Source organism: Thunnus thynnus, chromosome 8 (assembly GCF_963924715.1).
Source record: "Thunnus thynnus chromosome 8, fThuThy2.1, whole genome shotgun sequence".
In the NCBI taxonomy this organism is placed as follows: Eukaryota; Metazoa; Chordata; class Actinopteri; order Scombriformes; family Scombridae; genus Thunnus; species Thunnus thynnus.
The window spans coordinates 22,528,897-22,541,295 of record NC_089524.1 but is presented as its reverse complement, the minus strand read 5'-3'; the positions used below and the strand labels follow the sequence as shown (position 1 = coordinate 22,541,295).

Below are 12,399 nucleotides of genomic sequence, written 5' to 3'. Positions count from 1 at the left end.
TTTCATGAAATATATCCATCCCTAGCACCACGCTGCTGGGAATAGCTAAAATGTGTCTTTCCAGGAAACAGTGTCCTTGTTACTGTAGATAATCCACAGACTTTATTATTAACAGTTTTTACACAGAGTATTTCTCCACTAGAAAGTGTTTACAGTGAAAACTGCTTCTGGAAAGACGTTGATATTCATTCTTTTAATGTTAATCGTCAAAGCTTTGAGCACAAGTAGCACCTCCATTGTACTGGGTTGCAGAAATCTCAGAGATATCTCAAAACCTGGTCAAATAAACCCAAAACAATCAGATGCTAGATGCCAGATACTGCTAAGCATGGCTAAAATGTATTAATTTTTGTAATCCTGGTGAACAGACCCTTTAAAGATTGGTGCATTATATGGTTCACACAGACATACAGTCTCTTGTGCCATTATGATATTTTATAAGAAAGTGTTTTATAAGGATTCCTGACTGAAAAGTAGAGTGCAGCTTACAGAATATGAACATTTCACATCATATTATGTTGCTCATTGTTTCACAGACAGGTCTATATGCTGTATTTATGTTCGTATACGCTCAGTGAGCCAGTGAATCAGGTCATGCTGAACTGCCGAGCTGGTCCAGATGAGACAGAGATGAAGAGAGACATAGGATGTAACCACATTATCTTACTCATGCTGCTCAATACTTTTGGTGCAAACCGAACGAGCCTTCACACACACACACACACACACATACACACCTCATCTAGAACTGTACTAGAGCCATGATCACCGGGAGGACTGTCCTGCCTGTGTGCTGCAAGCCCTGCAACACACTCATCATACAAAAGTGTGGATACTGGATAATTTAAACAACACGCCTATTGTAGCCATGACACAGGAGCAGTTTGTGAGGCAAACGGCATCTGAGAACTCACGTTGACAATCAAGGGAAACATCTAGAGCAGCACTTTTAACCGGACAAAGGTGATCTTTACTGGTCAGTGATTTTATTCAGATAACTGGGGCTTTTATAGGGTGAAACAAAGCGGAAACTTCTCTCACGTTGCCCCAACCAAGATAACGTGTCAGTGAAAATACATTTATACTTGACCACGAGGTCACACAGTCCGCTGTGTGTATCAGGGCCTCAAGTGTCTTTTACAGTAACAGATGTGCCTGAGGACTCAAGGGCAGAGCGGTACACGGCCCTTTCATGAGGAGGCTTGACTCGTTACTTCCTACTTGTTCTGCTGATTGATTGCAGTTAAACGCAGTGATTGGTTTGAAATGACTGGCTAATGGTATTTTACAGTGTTATATATGAAGGACATGAAACTCTGCCGTGTTACAGTCCTTTCTCTCAGACTGTCTGGCTTTTGCATGCAGTGTTTTTAAACTCATTAAAATAAATGCCAAAAATATCAAAGTGTGAATTTATTCATGTTATGTCGTCTGCAGTTCTAAGGTGACATGTTAAGTATTAATTTAGGGAGGGTAGACTTGTAATTATGCAGAAATAGATCTGCAGGGGGGAGAAAAATGTGAATGACAGGCTACTGGCATGTTTTACTGCAATAAAATGTGTGTGTTGTAGAAAAAAATCAACGACGAGACATATAATGAATGTGACACAATAACACATTCAGAAGAGTTAAAGGAAACACTTTTTCTTTTATAAAAGATCCACATATTGGTAATTAAAATAATACAGTTATTAATTATACCCGCGTTATCCCAACAAATAAAGTAGTTTCAGAAGAATAACACCAGTCAAATCTTATACAGTCCAAGGTTACTTCCCATATAATTCCTCACAGAGTGTCAGTGAGTTCAGCCTCAGCTGGGCCACATTCAGTAATGGTTTTAATGGCTTTTGCCACAAAAATCAACAGAATATAATTTACACAAGCACAGAACATAAAGAGCTGGATGTTGATCATCAGTGGCTTTGTTACGTAATGTAAACGTCTAATTAATGAATGAATAAGTTAAACAGAAAACTCATTTGGGATTGATAGATTACAATTTAAATGGTGCTATTATTTACACCCACGGTTAACATCATTTTCAAGTTGTACAAAATCATCTTCAGACATAATCAAACTGTCGTTTTCGATGAAAAAAAAAATCAATTATCTTCAAATAATCACCGCTGTTACAGCCTCAAACAGTGTTTCTGAGGTGTCAGGTAGCATTTTATTCTTACACCCAGATCCCTGACTCCTCCAGACTGACAGAAAAGAGTTAGAGAGTGAGACCGTTCTGTCACTGAGACACACTGTATATGTTATCAAAGACGCCCCAGTGACTATATGTTGCCTGGCAACAAAAAAAATGTTTCCAAAAATAGCGGAGCAAAATGCAACGTGAGAGCCATAATTTAGAAAACAATACTAGTTATGGTCACTGCAACTACTACAGTCTAAAGACTTGTAGCATAGTATTTTGTGTTTTCTGCCCCGAGTTTTGCCTCCCAGGCTGTGTACTTCAACTGCCTCCTTTGCTGGGATTACACACCCAACTGTTGCTACAATGCTAACCATGACCATCTGCAACCTAAAGCGTTTGACTGTTAGAGTTTGTTGCAGTATTGTGGATGTCGAGGAGGTTCATTTCAGAGCAAAAACAACCCTACATCTGCTTTTGTAGGGAACAGTGGGACAACTTAAGGCTGTCAAAGCCTTAAATACTGCGACTCTGAGGTGAACAAGCCAACAGTTTGGGCTTCAGTCACACTACATCTAAAAGATGTGATATTGGAATTCCTGCCTGTCTGCCTCTTTAATCCTTTACTGTGTAGGAATGATTGATGTGGCAGTAAAGGCGACAGGCAGTCAAACAGCTTAATGAACATGACAACCAGTCGGTCCTGTTGAGAATATCCTTACAGCTCTGGAGGTGCGGCAGCCAGGATTATCTCTACAGCGGTAGTTATAGGAAAAAAGAAAAACATGCAATCCTGTTTTGCCACAGTTTTCTTTTCTCATTGCTTACCCTTCCCACCTGAGGCACTTTTGGTGTGTGAGACCCATCACAGCATTGTGCTTGCTTTTTATTTTTTTTATTTTAACCTTCTCTTTCACTTTTCCTGTCCTTTATCTCCAACCTTCTTTCCTCCTCTCTTCCTCCTCTACTGCTCTGCGATCACAATATATGATAAAGACCTTTCCCCCTCTTTTTCTCCAGTCCTCTGTCCTCCTTTCCCCTCCATGTCTTGACGCTTCAACGGGACCTCCTCCTGCTGCTGTAGTGTCAGCCGTGAGTGTCCTTACGCCCTGCTGGGGTTGGGGGACGGCTTGCCTTCGTAGCCGTACAGGAAAGTGGCCACGATGACCAAAATGGCCCCCAAGAAGAACACGCTGTGGAAGACACCAGACAACGCTGTCAGCAAGAGAAATTGTGATGATGAGAAAGAAAAACAGAGAGATGGAGAAACAAATTGCGGAGACAGAGGGACAGATAGTGACTCTACCCGGTGGGGTCGAAGTCCTGCAGCCAGAAGTACGATATAAGAGTTGACAGGATGATGGAGAGCGATGTAGCAAAGCCCTTGAGGATGTTGTCCGCATACTTGATGACCGCTGCTATGACCAGACCACCCAGCGCCTGGAGAAACAACAAACACACAGACACAGATGGACAAAGGCATGACCTGCACGGGCCGACAGGGAGTCTGATCCATGAAATAAATAGTCCGTTAGCTCAGAGGCAAGACGATATATTTGACAACTGAATCACTGGAAGTGGAGTGAGAGTTACCTGCAGCGCTACGACCGTCCAGGTGATGGGGTTGTATCCCTGGAACATTCCTGACTCTTTCACCCTCTCCCCGTCGTAGGCCAGCATCCCAAACAGGCCGAACACCAGGCCAAACATCCCTGAACACACACACACACACACACACACACACACACACACGTCAGACTGAGCTGAACACCCGTTCAAACACGGCTGCAACCTATCATTATCTTTTTATTATCAATTAATCTTTCAACTATTTTTCTAATTCATGTAATTGTTAAATCTATAGATAAGAAAATGTTAAAAACTTGAAAAATGTGCATTAAAACTTCCCAGAGCCCAGGGTGACATCTATAATTAGCTTGTTTTGTCTGACAATCAGTTAAAAATTCATCCATTTACAACAATATACTGTAAACATGGAGATCTTCACATTTGTGAAGTTGCAACAACATTATGTTTGGCAAATTTGGCAACAATCCATTACCAAAATTGCTGGTAATACATTTTCTCTTGATTGTTCAACTGATTAATCGATAAATCATTTCAGAACTAATTTCCAGTTTATTGAATTTTACATCTTCTTTAGGGCTGAACAATTAATTGAAATCGCAGTATGGCCTTCTGCAATTTTGAAGGGGAGGCGCAACATTTGCTAAAGGCGAAATGTGTGTCAAAATAGCATTTTAAATTAAATATTACGCTGCAGAGATGTCCTGACCTACACATCAAGTTCTACAGACTGAGGAAAACATCTTTGTTTGATCCCTGCAAAAATCACAACCTAATCATTTTAATGTTTTTCAATGAAAATGAGAACAATGATGTAAAAATGATCCTTCCCTCTAATATCGCAAATCATATCACAACTGCAGTATCAGTCAAAATAATTGCAATTAGATATCATTTCAAAATCTTTCAGCCCTGATCTTCTTCACTTTACCAACAACAAGCAAATAAATACACTCAGTTGTCTTCACTGCTGCTCTTGCTGTAGATCTACAATAAGCTCCAACTCCAACATTTTAATGCAGGTGAAAAAGCTTTCGAGCTCACACCAGGAATCGCAGGAGACTCAACACATGCCTCACACGTTCCAGGGTAAAAATAAACTAGACAGGAACATTCATCTTAACAGAAATGTATTTGAGGTAAAAAGCCCAACTGGCTCTCTGTGCAGGGAAGAAAGGAAACTGTACACAAAAACAAGAGCTTGCTACAGAAACATTGTGCTGGTGCATCACATCACATTAATCCTGTGTTGATAGGCTTGTCTCAATCAAATGTCTCATGTTTATATTTTCACCACTTTATCATTCCAGTGTATTAAATTAGATGTGATATGTAAGAATAGCTGGTGTGCTGTTCAAGACTGACTGACAGTTGATTGATTTGATTTGACTGACTATCACAGACCTAGCTGGATGTTGCGGACCCAGACGCTCTGTTTGCTCTCCTTCAGGATCTTCTCAAAGTAGACGCCGGCGAAACCACTGGAGCAGCACGCCACCAGAACAGCCGTCACACCGACAAACTGTGAGCCCGCGGACGGGGCCTCCTTCTCCGGGTCCCCAGCAGACTCAGAGGGCCACTGCCAACAACAGAGAAACACTTGAGTTCAGACATACTAGTATAAATATTGAGCATCATTTTAAAGTCATTCTTGGTAACGGTGGTGTGACAAACATCTTAATTCAAGGTCCATTTATTAGCTTCATCTGAAGCTCTAAACCACATCCTGCAGTCTTCCTCAGCAGATGGAGACAGCTCAGTTGTCATCAAGTTTCACAAAATCATCTCCAAAGCAATATCCATGACAACGGAGCAAACTCCATCCGATGAGGAGGACTGCAAAATGTGGCTGAAAGCTCCGGAAAAAGTAAGTTGCTGGTAAGTGGACTTGAGTAAGTTTTTTTTGTCAAAATAATACACACTTTATAATAAGACTATTATAATAAGACTGTGAGGCTGTATCTTATGTTGCTTGTATTTACGCTCAACAGTTCTCTGAGCTAAATCCTAACATGCTCACATTGAAAACATACAAACATGGTGATTTTTGTAAGTAATATTTACCATGTTCACCATTTTATTTTATTGTGTTAGCATGCAAACATTAGCTGATTAGCACTGAAAACAAAGTGCAGCTGAGGCTGACAGGACATTAGTTTTGCAGGTATTTAGTCATTAACCAGGATATTGGACAAAGTGACATTTTGACTTGATGATGGTGCTTAAGGAAAAGTCAGGGGATTCCCAAAGTGATTCAAATTCATCCTGCAGGGTCCTTAAATAAGTGTAGCAAATGTTATGGAAAACCATCCAACAGTTTTCAACTAAACTATAGATGTCAACCTCATGGTAGCGCTACAGGACAAGTCAGGGAATCACTATTTGGCCAAATCCTCTGGAAAACATGAATGTCTGTACAACATTTCAATCCATCCAGTAGATGTTGAAATACTTAAGTCTTGACTAAAGTGGTGGATCAACCGATCGACTGAAAGACAGAAATTCCTATAACCATGACGCTCGCATGGCTAAAAAGTAGGAATAAAGGAAAAAATACTATAGATTTAAGTAAAGTTTAGTCAAATCTCTCTCCGAATCTCATGATGCTTGGGACCTGAAATTCATACAAAGACATCTTCACAACTTGGCAGAGTTATAGAAATGCAGCAGAAAGATGCAAAAAAAGAAAGATGATGAGCTGAACAGAACAAGTCAGAGCCTTTCTTTAGTAAATTTCAATAAGTTAACACAAACCCTGCTGAGAGAGAAAAAACACCACAAATCTTCATACGAACAGTGAAAATTAGCTGCATTGAAACAAAAACAGGCCAATTATTTCTTAGCAGATTCATGCTGGCTTTTTTATCTCGTCTTTGTTTGCTTGTGGGTGATATTGTTTGCAGAATAGGTGCTATGTCTGTGTCTTCGTGTCATATTGGATGTGATGATTTGTTATTCGAGCCTTCAGGAGGTGTCATGTTTGTGATTCGGGGATGAACTCGAGAGCAGTTTGCTCCACATGTCTGATCCTGTAGATTTATGAAGACGTAGCTTCTTGTCCTCCTCTACTGCGCTTCTGTCCGAGCGCTCGGCCCGGATTAAGATCACAACCAGTGTAATACTAACTGACTGCCATTGTCTTTGTTTTTCCAAGAAGAAGAAGAAGAAAAAGAAGAAGAAGAAGAAAAAGAAGAAGAAGAAGAAGAAGAAGAAGAGGAAGGGGGAGGTGATATCCTAACAGTCTTTCCTTTTTTGACACTTCGTCATTCATCAGCACATCCCTCATAACCACTGGCAGCCAATATTTACTCAGCGCTATAATTAAGGCCTCGCTATTTTGTTTTATTTATCTAACCTTTTCTTACCCAGTAACTCCCACTGAGATAAAGAGTTTCTCTTTTGTGCCTGGCCAGCCTCAGATACACTTCCAATACACGACTAAATATTTAAATAAACAAAGTCACACCTACAGAATTGGCCACATGCTTCTTAGATTTAAAAGCACTGACGAGATGGTTTTTTAAAAGTCTTTCAGTATGATTCCAGGCAGAGCATGAAAGTGTACAGATATAAAAAATAGCCTTTGAATGCAAAGAGGTAAGAAGGTAACACGGTGAGACTTTCCTTATAGATGAAAGTGAACAAGTGGAAAAGTCTGCAGGTGATGACATCAGGTAATGTACCAAAACTGCAGTGGTTAGTCAAGACATACTATTTAACTCTGGGGTGCCTTTTCTCTTTTGTGATACCTGCCTGGTGTAGAGTAGCAATAATCTAGTTTTGTTTGGCATTATAAACAAAGGTTGTGTCTTTTTTTCTTGTTGTTCTCTCACTGTTTCACTGTTTTTCTTTTCCCCTCACTTCCTTCTTAATTCATACTTATTTTTGGCGACGGTACTTTGTTGCTTCAGTGTTACTTTGGCCAGTTGCTGTACATGCAGTTTAAAAGTGAGGGAGGCATATTCTCCTCCTGGACGTAAGGATAAAATATCCCAAAAAAATGTGTCTTGGTTCATGCTCCACAGTCAGTAATCAGAAAGACATGTTCCACAAGGAGACTCTGGAAAAAACTCTGGAAAATGCAGTGAACACTTGGCCCTGTTATTGATTTACTGAGCTTTCTACTGACGCAACCGTTTTAGCAGAATCTACCACTGCTAGATCTGCTCAATAGATCATCTCCCACGAAACTAGTAAACATCGCCTGTTCAGTCATGGCTGATCGGAGGAAAGAAGCACAACTCGAAAAATTTGTAGAGAGCGTTCAAAAAGGAAAAACAAAGGAGCAGAGTGGAGCGTCTTCCCAAGAGAACATCGTTTACTTCACTTAAGCATTAACAAAGAGTAAAGGAAGTGAAAAATATGCATATAATTTATTTATATCCTTAGAATTAAGTATAATATGTTTTAATCAATGCTGTCTTTTAAGTATCTTTTAGATTCAGCCACTTCATTCAGATTCAGATGTTTATACAATCCTGTTAATTCTTACTGGACGGTAGTAAAGTAACCTGAATGTTGACCTCTGAATCGTCACTCATGTCTATTTTTCTCTATGATTCGATGGCAATTTAGTCTGATTATAAGGCAAGTCTTGATTATGTGTTATTAGTTATCATGTAGCTATTAAGAAATGTATTATCTCTAAATATTGTGGTTGAATAACTTTGAACACTTTCTACCACTTTTCTGAATGATTCTTCTTTTTCAGCGCTTAAGGCTGCATCTCTGCAACAAAGATGGTACATAAATAAAGTTATTATTTCTATAATTAATATTATATCCAGTCTTGGGCCTGACTTTGGGCACAGACACATTGTTTAGATCTATACATGGACAGCTGCTCTGTTGGTTTAATTTCCAAGGATTTGTTCGTTTGTCTTAATGTTGAACCTTGTACATAAATGGCAAATAACCTCAGCATCTAATCAAAATAAAGACTATTAACCATCCCAGAGCTCCATCATCATGCACCCTGGAGCAAATGCAAATCCTGTTTATCAAAACAAGCCCTACTTCATACCCACTGATTTTACACGGGCTTTTGTTCTGATTATAAGTGGAGCAGCTACTGATAAGAAGCTACTGATAGAAAACACCCACGTATTTCTTTGTTTGAACAAGAGACATAAAGGTGCACTGAACCTGCACAAGAGCCACTCCAGCCATGAGAATCAGCAACGAGAGCCACTGGTAGACGCCCAGCCTGCGGCCCAGCATGGACACTGAGAACAGAGCCGTGGTCAGGATCTTCAGCTGGTACGTCACCTGATGGAGACAAAGCGGAAAAGCTGTAAATCATCCATGAAGAAGGGCCGTGTGCCAACTGTTCAGAAAGGTGCCGTTCCCTCTGTTGTACCTGGTAGGTGGCTGCGTCCAGGTTGGACAAGGCGACGTACAGCAGGTTGTTCTGAAGTGTGTAGATCCCCGAAGGGATCGCGAGCTTCAGTGTTTCTATGGGTTTGTGAGCAATCTCCTGACGAAGGACACTGTTTAGAGCTCGCATGCTGTAACCTGAGGAATGGAAACTGACATGTTAAGACCGCCAGAAAGTATGGAAACTCAATTAGTGATTAATATCTGTCCGTTTGGCAGGACTAGAGTACTGAGGCCATTAGGGTGAGATCTGTACATGTCTGTAAGTTTATACAAAAGCTACGATAACAGAGTACTGCAGGCTTTGTGAAGTTGTTTCACTTTTCATTGTTTTTGATGCTGATAGCAAAGAAAAGAATAATTTCTGAAGTGGTTTACGGAGTTATCTGGATTACTTTGTTTATCTTATTGCATGAGTCCGTGTTCCAGATGTTGAAGGGCTTCCACATTTTACAGGTAATTCAATAAACAGCAGCAGCAGCAGCAGAACAAAGACATTTAAAAAAAGGAGTCCCTGCCCTGACTGAATGCTCCTAGTTTGGTTTTTGTTATTTCAAGGAGGAGCAACCTGACCAACCTGATCCAGATGCAGATTAAGGAGAGCTTCTCTAATGACAGACTATTATGGGCTATTAGTTACTGGTAGGCTGAGTGTTAAAAGTCAATACTTTGTTAGTACTGAAAAAGAGTCAGTAGCACAAAGTATCAAAAACAGTGAAGAACCAAAAGCTGATTCTGGATTTAAATAATAATTTGACCAATTTTAAACTGTTGCATTTAGAGAAAGTTGTTGGAGAACATGTATTGAACTCTACTGTGAAGTAGTTAACATGTATCAAAATCAAAACCATTTTTCATGGTTTCCATGAAATGTTTAGTTAATTCATTGATTGGTTGATTGACAGAAAATTAACAAACAACAATTTTGATAACCGATTAATCATTTTAAATCATATATAGAGCAAAAACACCAACTGTTCTTCAGTTCCAGCTTCTCACATGTGATGTTTTGCTGATTTTCTCTGTTTGATACCTTATAAATGTAAAACTTTGGGGGAGTAACAGACAGTTGGCCAGATGAAACAAGGAATTTGTGGATGTCACATTGGGCTCTAGGAATTATGATGGCCCCCTATCACCATTTTCTGACCTTTTATAGACCCCAGAATTGATTAATTGATCAAAAAAGTAATATAATAGAATGAAACTACTGGTGATTATGGTGATATAATGAGAGCAGTGTTGAATGCAAAAGACTGAACTAATGACCCAAACACATAATTCATTTTAAATGTCAGAGGGTGATTTGGTGATTTGTTATTAACATGCTTTTCTCACATTTTATAGACCCCATAATTGACTGATTGATTAATTAATTAAAAAAAATAACAGAATGACACTACTGGTGATTAATGTGATGTGCATTGTGCCCCACTCACTGTGCTCTTTGAAGACAAGCAGCACACAGGTGAGGATCTTCATGACCTCGGCCACCACCACAGCAGAGGAGGCCAGGTACCGCGGGCCCTCGGCCTGCAGGGTGCGGGAGTACCGCATGGTGAGCACCAGGGAGGTGGTCTGGAACACCAGCACACCCAGAGAGAGGTACTTCAGCCGGGATGAAGCCATGAGCACCGGTCGGTTAGAAGCTGGTCACAGAAAAAGAGGGAAAGATGACAATATAATAACGTAATGCTTGTTAAAGGATACACACAGAGCCACGGTGAGGACTGGAAGAAGACTTTTAGAGACAAAAAGAAGTGATAGACTTGCTCTCACCTTTCCTCCTTTCCTTCGATGACGCTTTAAAAGCAGCTTCACAGACGGAGAAAAGCGTCTCTACATAAAACAAATCCCTCTCTGCGGTTTCAGCCTCGGTTCGTGTCTGTCCTGAGCAGCTCTGTCAGACAGAGCAGGTACTGGAGGTTTCAACCCAGCTGTCAAAACAGCAGCACTTCACGTCCTGACGTCCATTGACCCGCTCTGGATTTCTACCGTCCGCCGCAGACCGCGCATCATCTTATCAGCGTCTCTACGACGACGGACGTATAACTCGCTGCCATTGTGGTTTCACAAGCCGTCAGAAGAAACAGTGAACTGAACCGTGAAACGCTGCAAAAAAGTCAAAATCTCATACATGTAACATCCTGGAGGACTTCCGTGTACAGATTTCTTCCTCGTTTCTATCATAAGACTTCCTATGAGACCGCGCGTCACCTGCTGGTCTGGCAACAAACGGCACTACTCACATTTAAGTAAACGATGGGTTCACGGTTTTTTCTTAGTCTTAAAATAACAGTCAGGCGCTCAGATGAACACTGATACATGTTTTTCTTTCTGTAACGATCCCTCCTGTCCATACTGGCCAATACAAAAATGTATTTAAAGGTTTATCTGAAGCAAATATATCCACTTAATATGACTAACTCGGACTGTTGAAGCCTCATATAAGCTTCAGATAAACTTTTAAATGCATTTTTGCACAAAATGACTGTGTGGACACACTGTGAATTTTGGCCTCCATCACTTGCACTAAAAGCACATTTGAAGGGGATCTTTAATGTCCAGTATGAACAGGAGGAATGATTACAGCGAGGAAAACCTCTTCCAGTGTTCATATGGACACCTGTAAAAAGAAGTGTGAATTGGTGATTTCAAGGTTCATCATCCGCTTTACAAAAATGAGGCGGGAATAACACTATAATAACTATAAATAATTGTATTTGTATTTGTTCACACACAGCAGAAAATAAGAACTTTCTATAATTAACATTGATAATTAGAAGAGCTGTTTTTAAGTCTTATGGATCAAGTCACGTCTTAAGTCTTTGAGGCCTGACTTGCAAGTCCAAAAAGCCTTGTCAAAGTCTTTCCAGTCTTTCCAGTCCATCAAGTGTGCCAATTATTTGTTGCATTGAACATCCAGTTTCAAGTAATGAATCAAAGCATCTCTATGTATCAAGTATTTCAAAGAGAACACTGAAAGATTTAAATATGTTTATTGGTATTAAGCCCTATTAATGTTTCTATACATTAATGTAGTAATATAATGTTTACACTGTTATTAATTAGTAGTATTACTATTTTAAAATTGTACTGTAGAGTGCTATCCATGATGAGAGCGATTCTGAATGCAAAAGACTGAACCAAACATGACCATGACCACACACAATTCATTTTAAATGTCAGAAAGATACAGAATGATGGAAGATGAGAAACTTGTTTTTGACTTTGGTGATTTGTTATTAACATGCAAATTATTTCAGATCAGTGGGCTCATATACAGTTGTG

The 12,399-nt window shown here is 39.9% G+C and overlaps 1 protein-coding gene across 1 annotated transcript; it reads right to left on the bottom strand.

The window, feature by feature from the left end:
- Positions 1–1,630: 1,630 nt before the first annotated feature.
- Positions 1,631–11,297, bottom strand: slc35a3a (solute carrier family 35 member A3a). The gene is made up of 8 exons (XM_067597226.1): positions 10,888–11,297; positions 10,548–10,757; positions 9,092–9,246; positions 8,878–9,000; positions 5,137–5,311; positions 3,739–3,857; positions 3,452–3,585; positions 1,631–3,338 (listed from the first exon to the last, which is right to left on the bottom strand). Exons 2-8 carry the CDS (start codon positions 10,735–10,737, stop codon positions 3,248–3,250), a joined length of 987 nt encoding a protein of 328 aa, XP_067453327.1. The 5' UTR covers positions 10,738–10,757; positions 10,888–11,297; the 3' UTR covers positions 1,631–3,247.
- Between the last annotated feature and the right edge of the window lie 1,102 nt (positions 11,298–12,399).

Excerpts from the sequence above, each read along its gene's own strand:
- slc35a3a (XM_067597226.1), bottom strand. The coding sequence starts at position 10,737 with ATGGCTTCATCCCGGCTGAAGTACCTCTCTCTGGGTGTGCTGGTGTTC. Across the intron at positions 9,001-9,091 it reads TGGACGCAGCCACCTACCAG|GTGACGTACCAGCTGAAGAT; the intron begins GTACAACAGAGG and ends TGTCTCCATCAG. Across the intron at positions 3,586-3,738 it reads GGACGGTCGTAGCGCTGCAG|GCGCTGGGTGGTCTGGTCAT; the intron begins GTAACTCTCACT and ends TTGTTTCTCCAG.